Genomic DNA, 27,495 nt, shown 5'->3' on the forward strand with positions numbered 1-27,495 from the left:
CAACCAAGAACAAACAAACAAAAACCCACAAAAACAAACCAAAACAACAGTTGGGTTTTTTCGTCCCTTTTTTCTTTAGCAACCCCTGAAAATATTTAGAACACATAAATCAGCAGTGGATATGGTCATGGTAGGTAACTAATCATCCAGTAAGAGATACCATTTCTTTTTACAGCTTACTTCACAGACTGTAACTCAGCAAAACCTGTAAAAGATAAAGCAACCACAAACACCACCACACCTGCAAGTCTGGGCATTTATCTTTTTATCATTACCATTAATACAAACAGTGCATGTCTCTTGACTAGGCTGAGAGTTCAAATCATACTGAAGAGAAAAGACCTTGAGAATGTAGTTTCAGGCAGGCAGCAGAAGAAAATTTTTCTGGTTTTACCCCCCTTTATGGCTGTCCAAACAAACCAAAAAATTTCTCAGCTTGACCATTTACATTACATATTATCAAGTGGGAAATGGCTACATAAACACAGGAAACAGCATAATTGGAGCACAGAACTAATTAAGAAATAAGCTGATCCAGAATGTAAGTATACCACACTTCACAACATTTTTAATAGTATGTTATTCTATTGAGTACTCTGTCAAATGTAGATATTTTAGGATATTACAAGTATCCTTACCTTCTTAAACATTTATCACATGGAATATTTTTCCCATTAAGAATGAGTAAACAAAATAAAACCAAATCTTTTTCTATAGGGCGAAATCTTCAGTTTAAGAAGTGCAGAAATGAAGGAATCTCTGTTTTTGTGGAGAGTTGTGTGGCTTTTTAAATTTTTTTGTTCAATGCATTAACATTTACAGAAATTATCTGATTAAGATAAATCCTAGCAAATAAGCAAAAAGCTTTACTCTACAAAAAGCTTATTTTAAACTTTCCAAGACATTTTTAATCTGGCTGTAGACCTACTTAACAGTTACCCCAAATCAGTTCCGTATGTTTATTATTTTGTTTCTTTGCTTTTCCAATTCCTGATCTGTAAATTTTGCAGCCAGGACTGTTTCCCTCACTGTGCAGATGTCAACAAAACCTCTCCAGAGTAGAGTGAATGTACCCTGAACAGGCCTCCTTGTGAGGTCCAATAGGATGTGAAGGGAATGTTGGAAATCAATAAAATAATAAATAAACATTTAACTAATCAAAGTAAGAACTTTCTAACTTGCCATGAAAAGTAAAACCAATGTTATTTAATTAGTGCAGATTATTCCTTAAGGGATGCTGAGCTGCCAGACTCATCACAACATTCATTTTGAAAAGCTTCATTTGTCAGAATTCCTGAAACTGCCTTTAAATAGTCTTTCCTTAAAAAAACAGAGAGTTAAGAGTGCAGGTTCCTTCTTCCTAGACCAAAGCTGGACATATTAAAGCAGATAGACAAGCTGCTCCTTAGCGACAGACTTCTTAAGAGATCAAGAGTTTGATTGCCTGGATGTCGTAAGAAACAACTTCTGAGTCTGAAGTAAGAACAAACACCTCAAAATTTAAAGTTTGAAACAAATAAATAAACAAAATGGAAGTTTAGCAGTGAGACATAAAAATAAGCAAATGGCTAACCCAACACGGAAGCCAAACTGTTGGCAGGAATGTTTACTGCAGCTAGGATTTTCTTTTCCATTTTTCATACTGCAGAATCTGTCAGAGAGTATGAATAAAAATTTCAAATTGCCAGGAATGATTATATTTGACAATGTGGTTCTAATTTTCTTCAAACAAACAAGCAATAAAAATGGCCAGCTACAGATCTCTCCATAGAAATTTAGGCTCCTAAATACTGAAATCAACCTATTTAGAGCCTCAAACAAAATGATCTTGGGACAAATGTCATGGGTGAGGATGTTACTCTTAAATTCAACCAGAAAAGCAGATTTGTTAGATTTTGTCCAATTTCTGCCTGTTCCCCATTTTCCCCATAATCCTTACCTCAACAAAGAGTGTGGGAGTCTTTTTGAGAAATACAGCATACTCTTAGCCATTACCATGACGGGGACCCTTGAAATAACTTACTGAAAGATACTTAATGACAATCTGATTAACCATGCTCCAGACAAAGAGGGATGCAAGGTCACTGAGCAATACAAAGTACTTACTCCGTTTCTACATTACTTATTCCAACACTTGGCCTAATCTCAGTTTGTGCCTTAGACATTTTTCTTGGCAAAGTCTATTTTCTTTGGCAAAGTATTTCACAATGCAGCTCATAGTGAGGAAGTTTTCCTGACATTCAGCCTAAATTCTTCCTGTCAGATGACTGTCTTCTTAGCTAGATGATGTAAGCAACATCCACACTTCCCAGACAAAGTTTCAAATCAGAAACTTTCAAATCAGAGAACTTGAGAAGCTGAACAGTTCAAACTGAAAGGGGTCTTAAGTTTTGATCTATCTACTTACTTACTCTTTTAGCAATCAATGCAATCACTTCTATGGGAAGAAAAAATGCCTTATCTGTGGCTAACTGCTGGCTATGGGGACTAAGCAATAGTGTAAGCAGTCACATAATACCTGTCTGGTGCTCTTAGTGAAGGTGAGAATTCAAGCAGCCAGGCCAAGTTGTGCTGGTTTACAGCTGGCCCTGCACTATTTGTGATCATCATGTGCTGCCTTCCAGTATAAAAACTAATTTGCACCTTCACAGGCACTGTAGGTCTTCATGGGTCAATGCCACTAACTGCACAAGTAGGGTTAATAGGTCTACGATCTGTTACTATTAGGAATCACTTTGCATTATATTGCACAGCTGCTGTGAAATAAAACACCGAGAAAGGCGGTCTGACACTTCAACGCTTCGCTTCTGTGACACACCCTTGATGGTTTCGGATACTGCCATGGCTCTTCTATCCACTATTAGTTATCTCTTCAGTACCAACAAAATTAAACCCCAAAAATCATTGTTAAACAAAAAAAAACAAAACCAAAAAAAAACCAAGAAAAAGAAGTTGGTGCTGAGGAAATTAGCTACTCAAAGAGATTAATGTAATTAGAAGTTGTATTTTGCTTTAACAACTACTTTGTGAATGGACACATCCAGGCATAAAGCCAAAATCAGCTAAGCTGTTTGTAATGGTACTATGCCCAGGAACTGTTAATGTTGAAACTGGAAGTATGTATCCTTTCAGGAAACAAAAGCACGTGTATGAACATTTAAGATATATTCTGAAAAAATGTAGGTTAGCCACAGCTGCAAACTACTCAGAGGTAAGGGAGCTTTTATAGATATAGGATCCACAGAAAACCTTCCCATTTCTCCTTGCTATTGGCATACTACGCTTTACTGGCAGCTGACACACTGAAGAATGTTCAGATGTTATTTAAGGCTCAAATGCTGAATAATTATAAATTAGAAGGTTCTGACAGTTGTCAGTGGTGAAAATTCAAAATGAGTATGTTGGAAACAGCACACAGAATTAAGAAAGGAGCACAGGACATGTCATGACACATGCCATGAAAAGACATTTAGAGCAAAAGGTCTAAAAATAATATCAGATTCAGATTTTTTAGCCTTTTTTTCTCCTCTCATGCAAATACCACTAACAAAATAAGTCAACTTAGAAAGCTCTCGTCTAGCTTGTAAAGAGGTCTCAATATAGTATAAGAGGCAGCTTAGGGTAGAGAAAGGGCTAGCCTGGTGTCTTTGAGCTGTGACTCTACTAAGATGGGATTGTGTGTTGCTAAGTGGGCTCAGCTGCAGAGGTCGCACCTTCCCTGTGGTCCTGCTGGATGCCCATCAGGGAAACCGAGCTGACCTTTGCCTCAGTGTGGGAATTATGGATGGTCTCACCCTATCAAGCAGCTCCCCCGCCCCTTTAATAGTATCCCTGGTGAAAAAATGGCCTGTACTCACAGGATGTGAATGCTGGTCCCGTCTGACAGCAGCTGGGGGGACAGTGCTGTCAGGACTGACGGGACGCGCACAGGAGCGGTGCTGGATGGGCAAGTCTGGGCTGACCCTGTGTGCGGCCACCTCACGGCTCCGCGCTGGCCCCGGCCCAGGGCCGTGGGATAGGTGGAGACTCAGGTCAATGCCAGACCCCGCTGCGGGCTTTGGCTGCCTGTAGCTCACTCTGTACTGACTGTGAAACTTGGACTTCAGGGGGAATTTCACATCAACTCCATGAGATCCCGTCATGACATGTCACATGACAACTAACTGGGCCAAAATTTTACCGATTTTGGCCAAGGTGGATGGGCCACCTGCACTTAACCCAGAAAGGAAACTCAAACTTGTTTGAAAAATAGCTTTTACTAAAGAACAGCTATCTAAAGAAGTAGCTCTCACAATATTTTAATCCTTAAGGCTACCAGACTCCATGGCCCCATACTTCAAAACTTTCCTCAGGACCATGTGACCATGAAATTAGATTTCTACTCTAATTTCCTTTTAACACTAGAAAAATAATCTCTTTCCCTGAGTGAAACTACTTGTAATAGCAGGGCTGCAACAAATATTGCACCAAGAAGTAGGTTTGTAGTCATTTATTTTGGTGATCATGCTAGCTTAAGCAGTTTGCTGATCTTGAAATGCCCCTTCATCCCCTTTTTGACTACTTCTTCTGTCCTCTGTTGCTGTGACACTGAAACAGTCTGTTGCAACATGGTTGAAAAATAACCAGTAAATATCTTGTTTGTTTTGCTTTTAGCCAGGTCAGTTTTGTGAAGTGGGTACATAATAAACTGGCATGGCTGCCAAGAAACAGACAAAACTGTTAATCTGTTTCAGTCTTAGCTCAAAGCAAAAACACTTGCTTCAGGAGATGCATCCAAGAAAGCTTCTCAAAATAACAGTAACTGAAGCCTCTGCAGACATTTGAAAAGTATAATAAAGGCAACCTAAGTGTTCTGTAAATATTAACATAACATCCTAACAGAGAATACTTATATAAAACACCTTTGTACATAACACAACTATGAGCCCATGCAGATTACACAGATTGCTCAAGGGAGAATATTTTGCTTCCTTGTGAAAAGGTGGGGGCTTTGTTTGGCTAGTGTTTGTTTGGTTTAAATAAAGGCATATTTGTTTCTACACACCCTTTGGGACATAAAGTGCTTGTGTTGTTTTCTGTTTTTAATCACATTTCCCAGGACATTACATAAGAACAAGTACAGCAATTTCATTCCGAAGATCAGACTAAATGAGGGAAAATTAAAAATTAAGTTTGTAGGAATGAAGCACCTTTTTCATACTTCCGAAAATTGCAGATACATTCAGAATCCATTAAAATATATTAGAATGTGGTAGCATGTCAGGTAGCAGCATGTTCTGACATGATTACAAGCTAGTAATGGTTCCAGCACATATCCTCTTCTACGACAAGCTCCATTCCTTCCCTCTGTAGTCAGAAAATAAATGCATAAAACATAAAGGCTGTAAGGTTGGCTGATCCAGAACTCACGTTCCCTTAAAATACTCTTAAAAGTGCAAACATCTTTCTTTTTTCTCTGTCAACAGCCATCTGAAAAGACACTTAGTGACTGTGGTGGAAGCAAAAGAATCTACAAACTAAAATTGCAACTACCACATTTTTGTGAAGACTAAAACATCATTAAAATAAATTCCTTCCAGCCACGCTATTCACAGAATGCTTCTCAAAACTTTGGGAAGTGCTGTTATGCAATGCAATACTACATGCAATGAAATGCTTGCATGGAGTGGACATATGAATTGAGAACAAATTAGATTTATAAAATGACAAGTAGCAAGAGTCTTTCCAACTAGCCTTTCATTTTGTACTTTTAATGAAGACAGCATTTCATATCTCTCCATGATACTCTTCAAGACTGGAAATAGCAAGCAATCTCATTTTGTGAATGTTCTTACTGAAAAATGCTGCAAGGTAAAGCTGGTAAACCTTCTAGAAGGACAGCACAAGGGGGAAGGTCTTTAAACTGAAAGAAAGTAGGTTTAGATTAAATATAGGGAAGAAATTCTTTAATTTGAGAGTGGTGAGACATTGACATAGGCTGCCCAGAGAAACCGCTGATGCCCCAGAAGTGTTGAAAGCTGGATGGGGCTTTGAGCAACCTGGTCTAGGGGCTGGCCTCCCTGCCACAGCAGGGGGAGTTGGAGTATGGTCTTCAAGATCGCTTCCAACCCAAACCATCCTGTGATTGTATATCCATATGGAGGCAAATACAAATACACGGACCTTGAATATAGAAAGCAGGAGAAACTGTAATTGCTAACAACCAATTACACTAATTTCCTGCAACACACATTGTTTCTTAAAAATATTTTCTAAAAAAAGATTTTCTTAATTTGCATTCTCTGTAGAAAACTGAAATGCAAATACTATATGGACACTGAACACTGTTTATGTCAAATGGCAAAGGAATGTACATGAATCGTATAAATCCCCTTATCTCTCTACTCCTTTCCTTTCCTCTTGAACAATTATGCTATTCCCACTCTCCTGTCTTACTCACAGCCTCTTAGCCCTATCAAGACAGACAAGTGATCACTCTTTGATGCCAACTATCCAGTCAAAACAACAGCAGAGATCAACATGGGAGATCTACATTTTCACACATCTTACAAAGTTGCTTACTACAAGGAAATAACTTTGTCACAAATCAACTCTATGACAACTATCTAGGAAAGCAGCAAAGATTGTCTCTAAAAAGCAGTCAAATTGCTTTCCTCCTCAACAGGTAGGTTTAAAGGCAATGAAATTATCTTGGCCTAAGATGACAAGCATAGGGTGCAAAAGGCTCCGCATATGATACAGTTCTGCACTCATATCAACAGGAAATAACTCACATTTTCAAAAGAAAAAGAAAAATCTAGAGGAAAAGCTGCTAAGAAATACAGAGCAAAACACGAACGGTAGGTTCTCTGTTGACTTCATGATCATAAAACTCTGAACATGTTCTGAATTAATAGTACTGTTCTGTCACAACACAATGATTCTGGAAGTACCTTCTGCAAAGGTAAAGAAAATATGGACCTGTATTTTCAATTCCAGAGGATGGCAGTTAGAGGGATGTGAGAGGGTCTAGTTGCAACTTGTTTCTATTGAGACCAGTTTGATCTTTTAAAAATTATCATACTCAAATATCCCAGGATGACTGGTTTTTCTTCATTTCCACAAAAAAATAATGGAAGAAATTATTTTAAATCATGAATATTATTGGAAAAATTAAAATTAGATTTAAAAAAATTAGGAACGTACCAAGTGTACAATTACAGAACCTGATGCAGTGTTATCTGGAAAAGCCAGCTAATGCTCTCTACTAACAGCACCCATGATTTTATCTCTAAATTGTCTCACCTAGTATGTGCTCTTTATCTGAGCAAAGTTCAGAAATACATACAGATGTTATAAGTTTAACTGCCTTAATGATAACAGAACATGAACTGTTTACTTTTATTACTCTGTTTTTTGTGGGTTTTTTTAACTGAGCACAAATGCTTAAAAACATCCACTGAACACGTGTATTTTCATACTTAAGTGGTGCAGAGAAAGACAGCAAACAGGATTCCTTCTAGCCCAAGACAGTGCAGGGGGGAAGTCACATTGAAAGCACCCTTTTGACAAGAACCCACTTGTTGCAGATTTGCTCTCTAGGAAGTCTGCATGACAGAAATATACCTATCACTTCCTGATTTCAGATATGAGTTACAATGATCAGAGATAATATCTGTGGGGAAATGAAGGTACAGTTTTAGTGTATTTTTGATAGCAATTATATCAAAGTAATTACTATCTTCTGGATAGTAATTCTGGCCCTGAAGGTGTTCATTTTTCTTGTGTGCACTGTAGTGATGGGAAGGAAGTAATAGAAAGTTACTGCGAGAGGAATTATTTTTCCAGCTGCATCACTTCTCCAGTTATGTTCACCACACAGTCACACAAACATTCGTACCAGCACAACAGGGAAGACCTTTTCTCAAAAGGTCTACACTCTACAGATATGCAATTAATATGAATACAGAAATATTTTTCGAAGTGTTGCTGAACTCCATATAAGTAATCACCCAATTTTGATGGTGAAAGAAGATGTAACACAAGGCTGACTAAGAATTAAGGAAAAGCTGGTTCTGTAAACCGCTAAATAGATAAAATTCTTTGTAGCACATTTCCTCCAGTCATTCCAGAGCTAAAACACATCAGAAAACTATGCAATGCTATTGAGCACACTCTTGCTTCTGCAATAGTCTCCAAGTAATTTTGCAGTGTATGATCTTGTTTATCCTTACAAAGTAAGACTGACAACTGTATCAGCAAGGAAAAGAAAAAAGGAAGAAAAATCTGATTTCAAGGGCTGAAGTGTTAACCTGTTGCTGAGGACTTGTTCAAATGTACTAAAACATGCCATTTCAACTAAAGAATCACAGGCCTCCAAATAACCTTGATCTAGTTTATTTGAATTAAAGCTAATCAAAGAGAGCTCCTTGCAGTCTCTTCTCATTCTCAGCTTCTAGGTGTTAAGTCTTCCTTATTGCCTTTCTCTGTATCTTTTGTAGTCTACATAATACTTTCTGGCCAGAAATGCATATAGCAAGTATTCAAAATGGGGGCTCCCCAAAAGGGTTTGTGAAAATATGCGATTTGTTTCCAGTAATTTTCTTAATGATTTCTGTCAGAGGACAGTAAGCTGATAGTTAAAAAAAAACAACAAAAAAAAAACCAAACAAACAAAAAAAAAACCCCATTGAAATCAGTATTTTCCTATCTTGCAGAACTTCCCCTACCAAAGACATGGATTTTTCTGTAATTAATATCAAATATGTTCTCTGCTATACCTGGGATGAAATATGAGGAAGAAAAGGTGAAAAAATAAATAGATAAATGTAGGTAAAATTATTTTTAAAAGAAAATTAAAAAATTCAGTACTGATTTAGTGATCCTTCTTCAATAGAAACCTCAAAGAGGTATTTCCAAATTAGTAATCCGATGCAGAAATTCAGAAAGTCTTTCCAAAGATGTTAGACAACAACACAGTCCATGCTACCTTAATGACTTAATAGAATGCACAGCCATCTTAAGTATAAGGAAAAAACTCAAACTCGCTAAACTCAGGTGCTTTTAATTAATTTTAAACAGCAAACATGGTGGGGGCAGAGGGAGTAGGAGTAACAACAAAAATAAAGAAACAAAAAAACTGTTGTAACTTCAAAGAAGTCTTTTTATTTGTGGCATTTTCTTTCACTTGTAGTAATACGCTTTCAATGTTCTTCCTGGCAGACTCCTACCAAGGAGATTATTTTAAATGCCAAATCTTGCATGAGAGGTGGAAAACACTGAAATCAGTTACCAAGTATATCAAAACACCATCAAACATTATTTTTTTGCAATTTGAGAGACACCATGCAAAACAAAATGCTAGGTGGTTGTTCTGCAGTCTCTGAGTGCTAGTACATGCAATGTTATTTTTCCCCTGTATAAACTGAGAAATAAGCTGCCCCTGTGGATGGGAGACTGCTTTCTCTTCTGATGGAATCTGTAACACACTTTGTGTTATAAGGAAAAGGCTAATTCTGCTCAAAACATCCTGTGCCCTTCAGTATCTGATTTTATGTACCATTCTATGGATTGCTGGTTTTAACGGCTCATTTATTTTTCTTCAAGTGCAGCGTTTGAAGCTGAATATTTTGATGCTTTCCCTGGAAGCAGATAGCATCAGACCCCTTGTGTGAGGGCAAACACAGAACCACAATGAGAACATCCAGTTAATACAAAAAAAGTCCACAAAAATGAGATACTGTCTGAAGCATGAAGATTATGAGACAAAAAAAAAGGAAGACTTTATAAAGAAAAATATTCATCAAGCATAGTACAAAACTATTCACTGCAGAATTTTCATACTATTCCCTGGAGAGTTTAATATTGGTCAGGAATCTCACTGATTCATGATGCCAAAGAGAAAAAGCTCTGGGGCCATTCATCACCTGCCAACAACCAAAAAAAAAAAAAAAAACAACCAAAAAAACAACTTGGATAAATAGCAAGGAATTTAAAAATTAAGAGCCTATTTCAGTCTTGTATTTAGTAAACTCTCAGAAATAATCAGGGAGTTCCAGCAAGACAACACTGACATTCAAGAGAACTCATTCCAATGCTTCAAACTCATAGAGGATCTCTAGGACCAGTAGCATGAACCAGTTAATCTATACTGATGCCAACACAGAATAATCATAAAAAAGGAAAAGGAAGTATCATTTTATTTTACTCCCAGATCATTTCTGTTTGATATTAATTTTACTAATAATACAAAATTAAGAGGAAGCATAAATAAAATATGAATCTGTAAAATAAAATATGTCACTTATTTAACAGAAAGAATGCAAATTCAGTGAAAGAGGAAGGAAATTATTTTAAGTAAGTTTCCTTGATAAAGATTCAAACATTCACATGGGATTAAATTATAGCATCTCTATTGTTCCCCAATAAACACTAGGAAATAGAGGTCATTATTCTACATCCCTGATGGCTTGCTGCTGAAGTCATTGGAAATGCAGTGGAGATGAATCTGACTTTTTATCCTATTTACAGTACATGTAAAGCCCAAGAGTAGTGCTGGTCGGTTGGAGTTTTTTAAATGCACCATTTACCAACAGCATCACTAAATTAACACCACCACAAAATAACAGATCTCATCAAAACCATCATAAAAGAAGGTATCTTATAAGTTACTTTTTCCTTTATTTTGTTTTTAAGGGGAAATGTGTGGTGCATGGCCTCTGTTTTTTCTGACTACTTGTCAATTTTCTAGCATCAAGAAATAAAAGACAAGGACAAAAGGAAACTGACTTGCAATAATCACCATATTATTACTGCTGCCAGTAATATTGCACACAAAGCCTTACAAAACATAATACTTATCTGACACACAGTTTCATTTGACTTTATACTTCAGTGTTTTTCCCAATAATACTGTTCATAATGTCTTGTTTCATTATCTTCTTCTGAATATAAAAAAATTAGTTCCTTCTGGTTCTTTATGCAGAAGGAGAGAAGACTTGCTAAACACTTCTCAGACTATTTCCCTGACCACTGGAAACACTTCATTTATACATTCAATGGACAAGCACTCCAACATTGTGTTCACCAAGACAAAAATATAATTTGACTTATGAAGAATTTAATAGGCATCAGATTAGAAATAAATTGGTCACATGAATATATACTTTTTTATACTTTTCATAGTCAAATCTGATTAATGCTCTTATATGTATGCTCATAATTTAATAAAATAAAGTTCAAGGCAGGGAAACAAGGCCATTAGCTGGTATGCAAAATTAATGTCTGTCATTCCCTATTCTCATACATCCTGTATGAGGATGTGTCTTTTACTATCACATGCTACAAGAATTAAAAGAAAGTTGAAAGCAGTACGATGAAGTGTATCCAAAAATAGCCATACATTGTCTAGCTGTTTTTCTCCAAGCCTTCTACAAAATGTCGAAAATAACAAGCTTTTTTAAAATAACTTTTGCATGTTTTCTCTTTTTATGCAGAAGGAAATTAAATTCTTAAAGACCTGCATGCCATGTCTCAAGCTTTCCCATCAGCTGAGAACTTTAATATCGTCACTAAGCTGCAAATTGGCTGACTTTAAGTGCTTCCAGCAGAGAAATCTTAGGGTATGCATAATGCTCCAAACTCCCTCAAAAGCTAGCAAAAGTGCTTTGAAGATTCCACAGTTAAATTACAAGTTTTTTTAAGCAAAAAAACTTATACTAGGAATCAATTTGGCACACTGATCCTCACAGGGAACTCTGGATTCTATGACGACAGGTAGAAAATTGCAGTAAGAAACCGGGGAATAAAAAACCCACATCTTTGACAAAGGTGATACTGTTACTCCAGTAATAATTAAACAAATTCCACCAACAGGCACCTCAAACTTTTTAAACCTAGAGAAATTCTAAGTTTTATAAACTTTCTTATGTAAATATATCTACCATTAAAACTGTGTGTCCTCAATGTTCTCATTCTGGACAGGGAATGGGAACTGAATGAGGCTATTCCAAACTGAACAAAAAATTGATTACAAATAATTTCCTGTCAAGAGCAGCTTTTCCATAGATGAAGATCCTGCGGGAACCCACACTGGAGCAGCCTGTTCCTGGAGGGCTCAATCCTGTGGAAAGAACCCATGCTAGAGCAGGTCATGAAGAAACACAGCCCATGGGCAAGACTCATGTTGGAGAAGTTTGTGGAGACTGTTCCCCAAGGGAGGGACCAGTACTGGAGCAAGAGAAGAGTTGTGAGAGTCCTCCCCATGAGGAGGAAGGAGGCGAGCCCTCATTCTCTGCCCTTCTCTGCCACTGGCAGGGAGGACCTAGAAACTGGGATTAAAGTAAAGCCTCAAAAGAAGGGAGCGGCAGGAGACGTTTCTTTAAGATTTGGGTTTTATTTCTTATTACTCTGATTTTTTATTAAATTAAGCAGATTTCCCCAATTCGAGTCTGTTTTGCTCATGACATGGTTGTCAGGTGATCTCTCCCTGCCCTTATCTCAGTCCATGAGCCTTCCCTTGTGTTTTCTCTCCCCTGCCCAGATGAGGAGGGCAGTGACATAGCAGCTTTGGTGGGCACCACTAATCCAACCAGGGTCAACCTTCCACACTCAGCTATACAATACATGCATTCTCATGGAAATCATACTGATCTAGAACATAACGTATTATTCTATCTGACTGGTCTTTTTTCACTTAATAGTATTTATTTTTTTTCCTTCTTTTATGCTAAAGGCTTTCCTGTATCTTTTAAAAAAACACTATATGGCAAGATCAAATTATAAACCAAAGAGAGGTCATAAACTTCTAAAACTGAAAACAGTAGTGACTCCTCTGAGGGAAAAAAAAAAGAGGGGAAAGAAAAGAGAGAAAATATTAGGAAATGTTTTTACATATTATGAAAGACTAACAAGTTTGAAAAATTAAACCCTCACCTAGTCATTGTTTTTTTTTTCTAATAGTTATAACAATCTTTAACTTAATCTGGAAAGCTATTGATTTAAAAACATTGTTTAACTAAGGAACTAAAAATTGTTCTGCTAACCAACTTTTAAGGTGGTAAGTATAGAACAGTCACCTCATTCTTCCAGCTACCCAGGAAAAAATGTTTCACATAAAGTAAAAAAAAATGTACTTTTATACATCTAAGTGATATTAGCTGTGCAACTGTACAAAATAAATGTCATGACTTTGCCATTTTAAAATATTTTTATAAACAGAAATAGTGGGAGGGCAATTCTATGGCTATTTACTTCTAGGTTAAGACAAATTTATATAATCTTTTTTTCTGAATTAGTAAACTTGTTCCAGTCTGAGTCATAAAAGCCTTACCTCAATGTTCTAAGTACCCGTAAGAGAAAGGAAAATCAGGACAGACATAATCTTTGGATAGATTAGAGCTAGTTAAACTTTCATGATATTTAAAAGTCCCCCTACTGATGTTAATTCTTAGCTCACTCCTTTATTCATGACTGACTCCCAAGGAAGGACAAAAATAGCTTCACTGCTTACCTGGATTTTTTTTTAAATAGTTCCATAAAAATACACTAAAGCTTCTTTAACAAAGCTATATTTGAATAGAAATATAAAAATCAAAGCAAACAGCAGATTCAAATTGCATAAGGACACCCTATCAGTGGATGACTCTGGCAAGACTGATCCATAATGCATTCTACAAGAGTTTCTCTCAGGTGATGAATTTGCTTTCTCTTCTTATCAAATTCTTGGATTACTAGCATACATTCATGGGACAACACTCAAGAGTATTTCATTAAATACAAATACAGATCTACGTTTAAAGTATAAGATTTTTGCAGGAAGGGAAAGGTACACCAGCATTCAAAGCTTATTTTGGGTCAGGGAGCGGGGAGGTAGGAAATTGAGAGAAAACAATTTTTAAATCAATGCAAAAGTCTTTGGTTGAACAGTTTAATAAAAATTGCTGTAGTTTGTGCTAGTACATTTCTGCCTTTGTGTAAGAATTCCAAATAATTCTTATGATGTACTTAACTTCTACTACACAAATAAAATTTTTAAAAAATCACTTCAGGGAGAATAGAAAAAAAGTGTACTATTTTACTCAAGGAGAGGCCCAATGCAAGATTACTGCCAGCAAACTTACCAGTCGTCTTCTCTCCTCTTCAACAGCAATCAGGAGCCGAGCAAACTCCTTCAATGACTGGGCTGAAAGGAAAACAAAGAAAAAGAATGTTCTGCTTAAAATGAGATTTTAAGACCAGGTGAGTCCATTATCTGGATTGAAGCTACAGTGATAAAATATTTCTCTTATACTGCAATGTAATGAGTAGTCTTAAACAAGATAGACTGAAGCAGGAAGCAGGTCAAGAGCAAAGAAAAAGAACCTGAGTCTTAAGAGTCATATGTATTTTAAAAGTTATTTTTTTTATGGAATATGGCAAACTGAATTTCCTGAAACATGGAAAGATCAGTTTCAAAACAGAATAATTCTGCTTTCAGCCACAAAATTCATTTTAGCATACCAGGAGCAGAAAGAAAATAATTGAGTTTCTCCCACAAAGGTGGAAGAACAAGTATTTGAATGAACTATGAAAAATATTTAGGTAAAAAATTGAAACTCAACATTTGTCAAGTGTTTCGATTTAACTGCTCTTTGGCTTTATGTTTTACAAGGACAAGGTCTCAGATGACCTGAACAGATGATTGATTTATAAGCTTTGAATTCTGTTCCAAATGAGACATAGTCTTTGCTCAAAACTGTTTTCAAATAGAAGTCAAAGGGCTGAAGCAGAGTCAATGGAAACATAAGACAAGAATTAACCCCTAAAAGAGGGCAAGAAAGATGAAAACATTCTCTTAAGACTTCATTCTTATGTAAGCAAGTGGTAGAAAACTGTCTAGAAAAATATTTCTTTCCATTTGTACTACTTTCTCAAGGGCATGGGGGTTACTCTGATTCAGCATCACAGTCCCATAGGTGACAATCCCAGAGACCAATCATGTGAAGAGAGCTAAGTGTCTGTTTTTACTTCCTCCTGATGCAACTTGTAGTAATTGCTGCCAGTGAGAGGATGCTACATTTTGTGGTTTAAATCTCTGAACTCAGAATACAGAATGCTAAATAATACAGTTTCTTACAATAAACTTGAGGCAATCTCAATCATTTTGAAAGAGGTAAAAAACAAACATGGAAACAAAACTCAGATTTGCTCAGAAGAACTGGATTGAAAAATTCTTCACAGTTAAGCAACATACAGTGCTGACAGTATGCTAATGGAATTCCACCTCTTAAGTTATTTTTTCATCTTCTTAAATGTTTTTTGTGTTAGTCTCTAATAATATGGCTTTATCCCTTCTCAATATCTCTAAAAGATTTAGGGAAATAAGCCCATTTTCTAGAAAGTACTGGAATAGATACTTTAAGAAGGAACTAGTATCTGGCTTGCCTTAGCTGCCTTGTCTGCATTCATAAACTGCTACTTAGTTTTTGGACCATTCCCAAATAATTTCTTTTCTTTATACCATCTGGACCTTGCAGAGGTCACCCTTGCATTCTCCTTTCTCTCTCTTAACTTTTTCAGTTGAAGAACACTTTGCTGTTTGCTCCAATTTCTTCTGTAAGAAATTACATAGCTATTTTTTTTTGTAACTATGATGCTACACTTGCATATCTTGACGTCTAAGTCGTTGTTTGCTGACAATTTTTTTTCCCATTATTAGTTCTTGGTTTAGTCCAAATACACCTGGGAAGTTAAACATCCATCTACTTGGGGCCCGAATGTTTTCCTTTAATATTTTTCCCTGAGAACACAAGTGTCAGAAGAACTTGCCAGTTATGTCAATATCAAGATTTTTAGTTTGATATCCACTGAATTAATCCAATCTCTTAGTTGGCTCATAATATCCCATGAAAAAAAAAAACAACAGGTAAAGAAATAGGATGATAAACTGATTGGTTATACCTGATTAGGAATCTGTAGAGCGTTACACTCAAGAATATCTAAGTACCCAATATGAAACACTAAAATCTAAATAAACAATTAGCTAGACAGACATGGCTAAACTATGAGGATGTGGAGGGGTGGTGGGGAGGAAGAAGGGGAGTGCAAAAGAAACCCGAAACAAAAACCAGTACGAGAAGCTTTTGATTCATCCTTCGAATTTCAAGGCAGAACCAGAGAGGTTTTTGTTTCAAAGTTGAAACATTTGCTTAGGATTTAAATAAATTCAGGTCAGCCATAGGAAAAAAGCATATAAAGTATGTTCCGTAAGTTTGCAAATCAATATTTTTCTCAATATTTAACACTAATACAAAGATCCGTCACCTGTACAGTGCCTCAGCCTACTGAGAAACTGTCTCCATCTTTTCCTCCCCATTGACTCACCTTTGGGGGAATTACAAAGGTCAGTTTCACTAAGAACACGGAACCTACACTCTTAGCAGCTCTAAGACAAACCAGCCCCCTGATCTTATGAGACTTCGATTGCAGAGACACCTTTGCATCAAAACTGACTATACCTCTTTTGCTCACTGCCCAACATCCACATCCACCCCTGCATCCAGCCATGGGATGTCCTTCCCCAGCTCAGGAGGTGCACGGGGAGAACTTGTGCATTGTGTTATTCAGAGCATAGTGAAGGATGCACACCCAGTACAGAGTTCTACAACATGGACATCTCTGGTGACCCCAATGGATCGAGAAAGGCTTTACCCACGCCAGCTCTCCTACAACAGCCCTGAATACTGCAGTACTGTCTTTCATGTTACTACACTCTTCTTCCCATACAACCCCCACTCAGTGTGGGGGAAGGGAAGGGAAGGGAAGGGAAGGGAAGGGAAGGGAAGGGAAGGGAAGGGAAGGGAAGGGAAGGGAAGGGAAGGGAAGGGAAGGGAAGGGAAGGGAAGGGAAGGGAAGGGAAGGGAAGGGAAGGGAAGGGAAGGGAAGGGAAGGGAAGGGAAGGGAAGGGAAGGGAAGGGAAGGGAAGGGAAGGGAAGGGAAGGGAAGGGAAGGGAAGGGAAGGGAAGGGAAGGGAAGGGAAGGGAAGGGAAGGGAAGGGAAGGGAAGGGAAGGGAAGGGAAGGGAAGGGAAGGGAAGGGAAGGGAAGGGAAGGGAAGGGAAGGGAAGGGAAGGGAAGGGAAGGGAAGGGAAGGGAAGGGAAGGGAAGGGAAGGGAAGGGAAGGGAAGGGAAGGGAAGGGAAGGGAAGGGAAGGAGCTCTTGTTCCTCTTTTCCCAGTGTATCCTTTTTCTTTCTCCCCACTTCTCCCACAGAGCCCTCTGGTTGGAGAGAGGCAGCAGCTCTGCCTCATCTCAGTTTGGGGCTGGGCAGACAGAGGGATGCTAAGAGCAGAGGTCACCGAGGGGGATGAAGCCTCCCAGGCAATTCACCCACTGGGCACCTTGGAGATCTAGGCAGAGGTGTCCTTCCCTTCCACAAGTACTACCCTCACCAGGATCTCAGCACAAAGCCTGGGCACAGGATACAGACATCTAACACTGGATTCACAGCTCTCAACATGAAACAGAGAGATATTTCAACAATAATAATTTGAGGTGCTTTTGTGTAGTTGAAAACCACAAGATTTAGAAATCAGACCCATCTGTGTCAGATGCAGTCCACTGTCTGTCAGGACACTCACGCATTACACACCAACCTGACAATCTTTTCTTAGTAATGCTACAACATTTTTAAAAATCTACTTCTTTTTAATCAGAATAGATACAGAAGTATTAAAGTGAACTTTGTAAATACAAAAAGGGATGGGAAGAAGAAGTCAAGTATTTTGCAAGAGGAAATGTCATGGGAATGTGCGGATAAGAAATAAATTCTGAAAACAAACCAATAATATGAAGTACAACTTGCAGCCTAACATATTAAATATAAAGATATTTTTAGTTATTTTCATAAAGAATTATTGTTATTGGTGACCTATTTAAAGGAAAATGAAGTACTGACTCAATATTTTATTCTAAGTTATTAGGCAATATTAACTTAAAAATCCCAACAGTTTTACAGTCTGCTTTTTATTTAAGGGCTACTCAAAAGGACTTGTAAGATACATTTGGTATCATGATGGAAATGATGCCTGGGAAAAGCAATGCCCAATACACAAAAACAATTGAATGTGCACCCAGATGTACACTTGTGGTCTCATTCATCACAATCACAACAGGTTGCCAGCTGCTCTCTCTGGAGTGTTCCCAACTCAACAATGAGCTGCAAAATTTCCCTTGTTCAGGAGAAAGGGCTCCCATTATTTTATTTACCAAAAGAAAAAAAAAAAAGAAAAGCTACTCTCTTTACTTTTAATTGAAAAGTCTTTTAATTAATTTGCTTCATAAAGAAACAAACTAACACTACCAATGGCTTAAACATTAATGGTATAGATCAACAACGTCCTTTTTTTTATCCAATATCCCTATAATTTCAAACACATGGTACAGCTCCACAAAGAACTACACTCACATAATTAAAAAGGAACTGAAGTTTGATGTAGAATCTGGTTTACTGCATTGAAATCAACCCAGCTGTTCACAGGGAAAAAAAATGCACATAATAAATCTTGTGAAGTTTTTGCTATATACTTGAGTAGAGAATGTATCACCTTAAAATAGCATGTCTGTGGAAATTACTGAAGCTGCTCTATCAACCTTAGCTTAATATTTAAGGGTACAGTGTTACACTGTACCACTAAATGTCACACGCAATAGATATGACATCATCTACATTTAATGACAAAAGGCTGACAAAGTGTATGACACATATAATAGTTTTGCATGACTAATACTGAATTGAAAGATATAAAGCAAATTTTGGAAGGTAATGTTCAACCCAAGACAGAAATTAAAAGCTAACGTGGGAGACAATATAACTGAATGTTCTTTTCTGTGGACTGTTGCTTTAATTTCCACTTATACATTCAGTCTTAAACAATGCATAGACAATTTTTACATACTCTAAAGCACACAAAACAAGATTTTTTTTCATTATGAGCAGATACCACCACCATCTTCAGATATGTCAATGCCAGCATGGAAAAAATAATACATACAGATATACGTCACATGTTCTTATGACACCTTGCTGTATGAAAGGCAAAAATGAGCAAGACTGTCTGAGATTTCCTTATGTCTTCCTGATCTGACTGAGGAACTGTCAGGACTGTGCAGTACATTGCTCCCAGTACTCTTTGGCAGGAAGGTCAGTCAAGTGCATCTTCCAGAATTGGTTATACCTAGCACAGACTGGCTATAGCCAGTCTGAATTCATGCTTGAGCACAAACTGTGGCTAAAGTCTAGAGGGGAGTTTTTCCCTGTAAATAATACATCACTGAAACAGAATTCAAGATAGACCAATGGCCCATAAGGAAATTTTCTAAGGATTAACACTTTACTAGACTTCCATGAGAAAGCAGAATAAATGTAAGGTCCATGAAGGCTGGGAGAAGAGACCTTCTTTTCCAAATCTAAAATTACAGTAAATATATTACTAAATAGTTGTTAGTTAACATTTGTATTTCCAGAGCTTTTAACGATGAGTATTAATTGCAGCCACAACAAGTAGTTTTTCAAAAAATAACAACAGCAAATAAAATTTCCATCCTTTTTCTGTGGCTTTAAGGCATATTGAAAAAGTATGTGAGGTGGTGGTGATGGGGAGGTACAGTAGGTAGGACAAGAATGGCCACAGAAGGCTTCCTTTCAGATAGAAAAGTAAACATTTCAGAGTAACACTGACAGGCCACAACAGGTATGAAGAGACAATCATCTGCTTTCTCAGTAATTTCTACTTAACAAGAGTTGTGGATGTCATTAAAGCCACAGAGGATCTGTAATGTCTGTCAGTAGGTAATTAAATTGGATGTCTCAAAATATCACCACTATGGCAAGCTTTCAGATTACAAAATGGAATGCAGGGGACCACTGTCTCAAAAAAAAAAGACTCCCAAAGCCTGTCATTATCTTGGTCTTTCAATATGTTGGCTAAGAATTTAAATGGAGCCTTATTTTATACATTAGAGGTTTCCTTTACCACTGTCATGACCTGGACTGATTTGTTAATGATCCTTTTTCTCCACTATTTTTCTTACTGAATTAAGCCTATAAAACATAAAAAGTGTACAATTACCTAGAGCTTTAAAGGGAATTGCATTTAAGCCCAATGGGAACAAGCTGAAGGATCAGCACCTTAGTCTACAAACAGAAACAATGAATAATTTATGAAAATTGTGAAAAATGTGTTATGTCCTTGAACTTTAAGCAGAGTATTGGTGTCAAAGCATTTTATAACTAATGTTGACTGGGCTGGAGCACCTTTGTAGCAATTTAAAAAACAGTAGTGCAGGACAACTGCAACATTTTCCTACAGAAAACGGTGTTGGTTTTATTTTTAAAATACATTTTCATAAAACCTATATTTGGACAAGAAGACATACGTCTGATATGTCTGATTTCCAATTATTGCTCAGGTTTTCTATTTTCTTTACCTACTGTTATTTCTTCCCCTATTTCTACCCTAGGTCATCTTTCCTCACTTTCCAAATGGCAACATTTTTTGAGAAACTTCAGCTTGGAAGACTGAGCTCTGTACTGTAAGTTATATTTACTGGGAAGGCAGAAAAGACCACAAAATAGGAGAGAAGTACAGAATTTGAAATCAATGTTTATCTTATTTTGTTCCCTTCTGAGTATCATTCCCAAGACAATAGAGGAAATGCAGGAACTGCTCTCTTTTGTTAAGGTTTAAGAAAAATCAGTTAAGCATTTATGTAAATTCCAGTTTGCAAGCTTGCAGCATGTCAGATATGCTTTAAGCTGAGTGTTGGTGTCAAGAGATGAATTATGTTCGAAGGTTCCATTGTGAAAAAAGAAGTTAGAATATCAAGATAATGGTTCATTTTTTCATGGGGTTTCAATCTCATTTTTAATTTGGAAAATTATTATTGTAAGTGCTGTCTTATCCTCTTGGTTTCTCTTACCTTCCTAATCTAGGTATCAGGTTTTATGCATAAGGCCCTTATGGATTCCTGTTGTCTGTGTTTACATTTACCACAGCCTCCTCAAGAACAGTAAAAAAAAGCTATTTGAACCTTCCCATAATACAATGAAATGCACTTCTAGCAGCAAAAGACATAGGATGAAACAAAAATTCAAGTGTAGAGGCTCAAAGATTACATCAGCAAACCACAGCATGGAAATACACTCTCAAAGTGACAATGATTGCTGCCAGAAGACAGTGGTTTAAATTTACAATACAAATAACTACAAATTTCCTTGAAGACTTCCATCATGGGAAGGCACACTAAGGTACAGAAGCTCTGTTTGGTCCGTACTGTTCTTGTGATGGAATCAAGACATTCTTAGAGCAGACAATTTGAAGCTATTTCAGACTCAATAAGTGAGCATTCTTACTATTTGCTCCATAATTAGTCTGCAAGGACTTAATGCAATGCTTTTTTTAATCAAATACTACCACGATCTTTCAGATTTTGAAGTATCTCCCAAGGAGCACAAGTTTCAGTGGTAACTTTGTTTCCTGCGGCAATTCCATCTTTGAACTGTGCAGAAAGGTATTTTGCCAAATTTTTTTAATTATTGAAAATAAGTGACATTATTGAAAATAATATTTTTCAAATAGTGAAAATACCTTACATAAGGAAATCCAAATTTGCCCGAAAAAATTAATTATAGATCAGAAAGAAAAACTATGACAACAGCAAAGAGACAGAGATGAAAAATTACTGTTTTAAAGCTTCTGCAAAGAAATTACACAAATGAATAAGCAAGAAAAATGACAAATTAGGCCTTTTATGCCCAAATTTATGCTTCAAGGTATATGTATTGTTCTCCAAATATGATCACATGTTCCACTACATGCTAGCAAGCAGAGAATTTCATCAGGGCACAGCTACTCAAATACATGTAACTAAAAGTAAAGAAACCCCAAGGCTTCTCTTTATTTCATTTGAGTTAAGGCATTGCAAACTCAGGAGTAAATTCAGTGGTAATTTTTTTCTCCGCATCATAATTAGGAGCATTTTGGCTCTTCACAGTATTAGGACAGAGAGATGGTAGTAAATGCTGCAAATTCCCCATAACAACAAAACCAGCAATGAAACTATCAGATATTCAGCAATAGTCTCCCCTTTGACCTCCGCTGGTTTATGGCATTTTATCCCTGTATATTTCTAGGCAATGTTCCCCACAAAGTTTCAAAGCCCTTCAATTGCAGGCCATATACCAGGCCCAAGCATTTGCGTTTTTTCACACTACAAAGGTGAGACAAACCAGCAGAAGAGGCCAGCGATCCCACAGCAAGAATGGAACGTCCCGCCTGAGCATCACACATATGTGCCTCACACTGCAGGCCAATATGAGAACCATAAAAGGCACCAAATCAAGATCTGAGTGTAACTGAAGCCCAAAGCTCTGCAAGATGTGCTTGGCAGGACAGTATAACATGTACATACCATATGAGGCAATTTTAACTCAGGAGTATTTTCACTGTGCAAAACTTAATGAGCAAATATAGCAAGGTTCTTTCTGAAGTTTTTTTCTAAACATATGCAAAGCATAAAGTGCAGGGCTGCTATTAGAAGTAAAAATCCTTTCCCTTTTCAGAAACAAACCTCTGTCAGGGTAACCATCTAAATCCAGTTACAAACAGTGTCATATCTGAGAAATCTTTGCTATAAAAAGAAACTATCATTTCACAAATATTTAAACATACAAATACAAGCCTTGTACAAAACAATTCTTTGAGCCAATACATTTATACTTTCCACTCCACTACTTTTCAACAGAGCCATACACAGAAAGCTACATGTTTATATACAAACTAAGAAGATTTGCAAGAAAGTCAGGTTATCTAGAATTCCCAGATTTACTGTCAGCACTTGTCAAACACAGTACTTGGAGAGATAACCTAAAGACATGCAATGTCACACATTTTAAATAAATACAATTCCTTGACTTAATATCAGTAAATTGCCATGCCCTACTCATGCAGAATCTCACAAAGTAAATACAAGTTGAAAATTCTAAATAGATCAAGCAAGGGCAAAACACTTACTAGAGTCCTGAAAAAATTTTAAAGTTCATAATGGCTGTCTATCCCAAGAATGTTTGTAAAATCAAAACAAAAACAAACCCACACCAAAGAATAATTCCACTACCACCATTACACTTTTAACACTTTATTAAAAATACAGCTGCATATCTACCCTGTGTTAGTGTTCTACCTGATTTATAAAAGCAGTACAGGTATTAAAAATACATCATTCAGTTTGGAAAATTTACCTATCTTGTGTAGCATGAATTATTCAACATGGCAGAAATGTGGTAGAAAAAGCTCATTCTAGACTCTACTAGTCTACAGCACCTCTTCTGAAATATGGAATCTTGGAGTGCCAGCAAAAACATTTTAAATCATCTAAATAATTTCTTCCATTTTCTTAGTAACATGAGAAGGATCACTCAAGCAGTCATGTGCTCGCACAGAGCACTATATCAAAACCTGTCTACAAATGACTAATTCTTTTCTTGTCTCTCCCCTTCTACAGTTCTGTGAAGGGGTGGAGGCTTTTGGGACGAGTCACAACAAATACACCATTTCTGCCATGTTCTCACAGAATAAAGAGATAAGAGTTTAGCTAAGTGATCATTAAGAAATACTGCATCTCTATGCCACACTACAAAATGGGGTTTTACATTATCATACCTGTCAAAGAGAAATCAGCCTCTCTTTTCACCTGATGGAGCCACAGGCACAGCAGTAGGGCTGAGCTCCATAGCTGCAGAACTCAGCAGGGCGTGAGGAACAATATTCAATACACCAAATTCTGTCCAACAGTACAAAGAGATCTTAAAGTGCTGCTGGAGACCTACTTTGAAAAAATAGCAGCTTGAATTGGCCCCTATTGAAACTAACAGCATTCCAGAGAAGTAAATTTCATTCAATTAATCTTTACCTCAACTAAATTGACCATTAACCTTTGACTTGAACAGATCTGGCTTCACCAGAGTTGACTGATATCCTATCACATGTCAGAGGAAGAACAGCTCTAAAAACCATGGAATATTCAGAAATAGTTAAGTTCAAAGATGGATTCTGATGCAATCAGACTACAGTCCTCTCTTGCTCTCCCTCCCCCATCCCAGTAGAAAGAGTTGTGATATAAATGTACTGAGTACAAATTTTTCATTCTAAGATAAGAACTACTGCTTCAACCTCAAGTTTTTTTAATAGTTGAATAACAAGACAACATAGGAAACAACCACTCTGCAATGTACAACAGTGTTTGCAGCAATGTTAAGCTGCAAAAGTAATATTAAATCATAGCATTCCATAAACAAAGGAATTAGAAGTAATTATGACTACATTTCAGGCTTGCCAATCCCCAATTCTTCAGAGGCCCATCCATACTTTAAATGAAGGAAAAAACACTGATATTTTAGTCTTCCCAGCTGTACAAACCTTATCTGTGTGTGGCTCTTTATGAGTGCTGAAATAGGGGAAGTAAAAGCAAAAGCAATATATTCAGAATGCAACTGAGAATCATTAATACTATTTTTCTGATTTTTAAAGTTTTTTGTATTTATTGCTTGAATAGTGGAAGAGTTTAGAAAAAATATCACCAAATACTTCAAGTGATGTTAGGTTTGCTATAATTGCTTAATTGAATTTATGCCGACAAAGGGATCAAAAAGTTCCTGTGCTTTAAACTCTAAACCCTACTAAGCATTTTGATTTCAGTAAGTACAAATCCTTTATCTTTCTCAAATGTGAAGATGACTATCTCAAAGCTGAGCTGATCAAACTACTATCTGTTCTGAAAATTAGTTCCTATTTCTCAAGAGGTATGCTAGCCTGACGTTATGCCATTTTACCAGAAGTGTATTATATGCATCAACAGTACATACTCATTATTTTCAAAACAACTCTATAAAGCAACACTCTAGTTCTCCGATTGTCTCCCTACAGACATTCATGCTTCCACAAGGATGTCCAAATCTAGAAATAATGAAGTTAAGTGACAAAGGAGGGGAAAAGAGGTATGTTGAAGGCTTGGAATGAGGACAATTAACGTAGACTATACCTTCAAGAATCCAGGAGATTGAAATATCAATGAGAGACACAAAAGCTACTTCATATTATTCTGTGAGTGGCATGGAATTGTCCATTCATCTACTCAGCTGTTCAGATCAAATTTTGACTCATCTTAACTCCTCAGCAGAATGCACCAGGACAACAAAGCTGTTGTTGTCCATTGCCTGCCTCAACCGCTTTCTGTGCACATTAAGAGCTGTAACTGAGACACCACAGTCTGCAGTCCAATACAGTAAAATGAACTAACATGAATTTTAGCTTCTGTTAGTACACCAGGATGCAAATTGCAGGGACTCAGGAGAGCTCCTACTCTCAGCTACTCCTGACAAAGAAGAAAGGTAGGACAAACAAAGATGGCAGTAACTGCATCAGCCACCCCAATTCATTTTTTTTCATTTGAACATTCATCTTAAGGTCAACAGAGAATGGAGCATGCATATTCCCACAACCTTCTGATAGGTATCCAAGAGAAAAAGAAACAACAAGGACTCTGTTGTTGATCTTATGTTACCTTTTCCTCCTGAACAGATAAAAATGTACTACACCATTATTTTGTTTCCTGATTTGTCAGCCTCATTTGCCCTTCCAAAGCAAGGACAAGAGCTCTAAGCTCAACCAACAGAATGTAACCTTCACTTTCTGGGGCAGATGTTGCTTTGGAGCCTTGATAGGATCCCAGCACTAGCATAAAATCATTCATTTCTTGAAGTCAAGAAACAATAGAGTTCCGGAAACAGGTGGCATTTGTTTAAATTGTCAAATATGCAACAGGAATTTAAAAAAAAATAACGGTAGGAACAGAATCAACAGATTTGAAACAAACACTTTAGGCATTTCACACCCTGATTGTGCTGAGTTCCTCCCATAAATTGTTACCATTGAGCTTCTGTAGATAAAAATAATCCAATACAAATACCAAAGAACCCTGTCCTGTGATCTTACGAGTACCTTAAGCAAAGTTGCTTTGAAAGTAATCTAAAAAGTTAAATGTTAAAATTCATTCCTTCAGCTGGAGGAAAAAGAGCTAGCAAATCTAAGCAGGTAATTACTGTGGAAAAGCAGCATACAATCTTTCTATGCAAATTCACTCTCTGTTGTAAATAGTTTTCTAGTCTAATCCAGGACTCAACCCTTCCCCACCCATCTAAAATAAAACCACCTTTTGTAAATACATTTGTCCCTAATGTGTTCCATACGGTCAACAAACTCAAGCACTAGAAAAGTTGTTGGGATGATGCCTACACTAAAAAAATCCACCCCCAGAACTCTGCCCTCAAGGGGGTGGTGAGATCCTGTTCTTTCTTTGCTTTGCATAAGGCAGTAGTAGACCTGAGATGCTGGAAGTAGTTTTAGACTTACTTGGAATTTGGTAATTCCATTCAGAAGCCTGGTTGCAAATGGCAATTCAGTGCAAAGTAGGTTGAATATTAACCCCAAAAAGAACTTTCTTGAAAATGAAAGCTTAACCTCAAGTAATTAAGGAGATGACCTGTAAGATATCCAAATGATTCAGACTGTAGGTGGTGTGATTGAATTTAATAAATAATTCAGGAAGAGCAAAGCAAATTCAAGAAGCCTTACACACCACAAGCAACAGTGGCTTGAAATCATGAATAATCTGACATCTACCTTCTCAGATTCCTGATGAAACTCCAAAAGGCAATGTCCTAACCTGGAGACTGCCAAGTTCATAGACTGATTGTCAAGATTTGTCTCTATACACTGTAGGCATGTATAAAGCTCCTATGCAGTTTTTTTTTGTAGTTTAAAATTTATTTATTTGAATAGAGCATTGTATCCACAGCATGCACCATTAAAAATGGAATTTGGTACCTCTTAAAGTCAAATAAATTTTTACACTGTTACAAAAGATGGGGGGAAAAGGAATCATCATCATTTTTTTCCTTTTTGTTTCTGTAGTTTTATACACAAATTTCCTAGTACAGATCTATTTGCTGCTTTGAATTATGGTATGCTTGTCCTCTGACAAGCTCTCAAAGAGGGTAGAGCAAATGCTAACTGAAAAGCATTGTACATGTGGATGCCCAGTATGAGAAACAAAGAAGACTGAGCTTCTAGCATCACTGCTCAACTAAAACAAGAAAGGAAAACATAGATATGGACTCAAACAAACAACTACTATTAGCATTCTGCATTTGTTTGTTTGGTTTTGAGTTCTTTCTCTCTAGTACATTTTAGTCCATTTTTCAAAGTTCAATTCAAAACTAACTGCTGTAAACAACATAACTGCCAGGTATGAGCTAACAGTTCTGTAGATGGTTGGTTGCAAGAAATTTAATAACCCCATGAACAACTTGAGGTGTGAGTCAGCAAAGATCACAAGCTGCTAGCAGCAAGAGAAGAATTCAGTGCCCACAAGAAAGGATAAAACATTTTAGAATTTTTGATCTATTCTTTGTGGCTCAATTAA

The 27,495-nt window shown here is 36.9% G+C and overlaps 1 protein-coding gene across 2 annotated transcripts in view; it reads right to left on the bottom strand.

The window, feature by feature from the left end:
* The window catches only part of ARHGAP42 (Rho GTPase activating protein 42), a 140,115-nt gene that overhangs the window by 76,027 nt on the left and 36,593 nt on the right, over positions 1-27,495 (bottom strand). For both annotated transcript variants that reach the window (XM_068181452.1, XM_068181451.1), the window contains one exon: positions 14,100-14,161. In XM_068181452.1, coding sequence (XP_068037553.1) covers positions 14,100-14,161 — 62 coding nt within the window. The remainder of the gene's footprint in view (positions 1-14,099; positions 14,162-27,495) is intronic.

Source organism: Anomalospiza imberbis, chromosome 2, assembly GCF_031753505.1.
Source record: "Anomalospiza imberbis isolate Cuckoo-Finch-1a 21T00152 chromosome 2, ASM3175350v1, whole genome shotgun sequence".
Taxonomy (NCBI): domain Eukaryota; kingdom Metazoa; phylum Chordata; class Aves; order Passeriformes; family Viduidae; genus Anomalospiza; species Anomalospiza imberbis.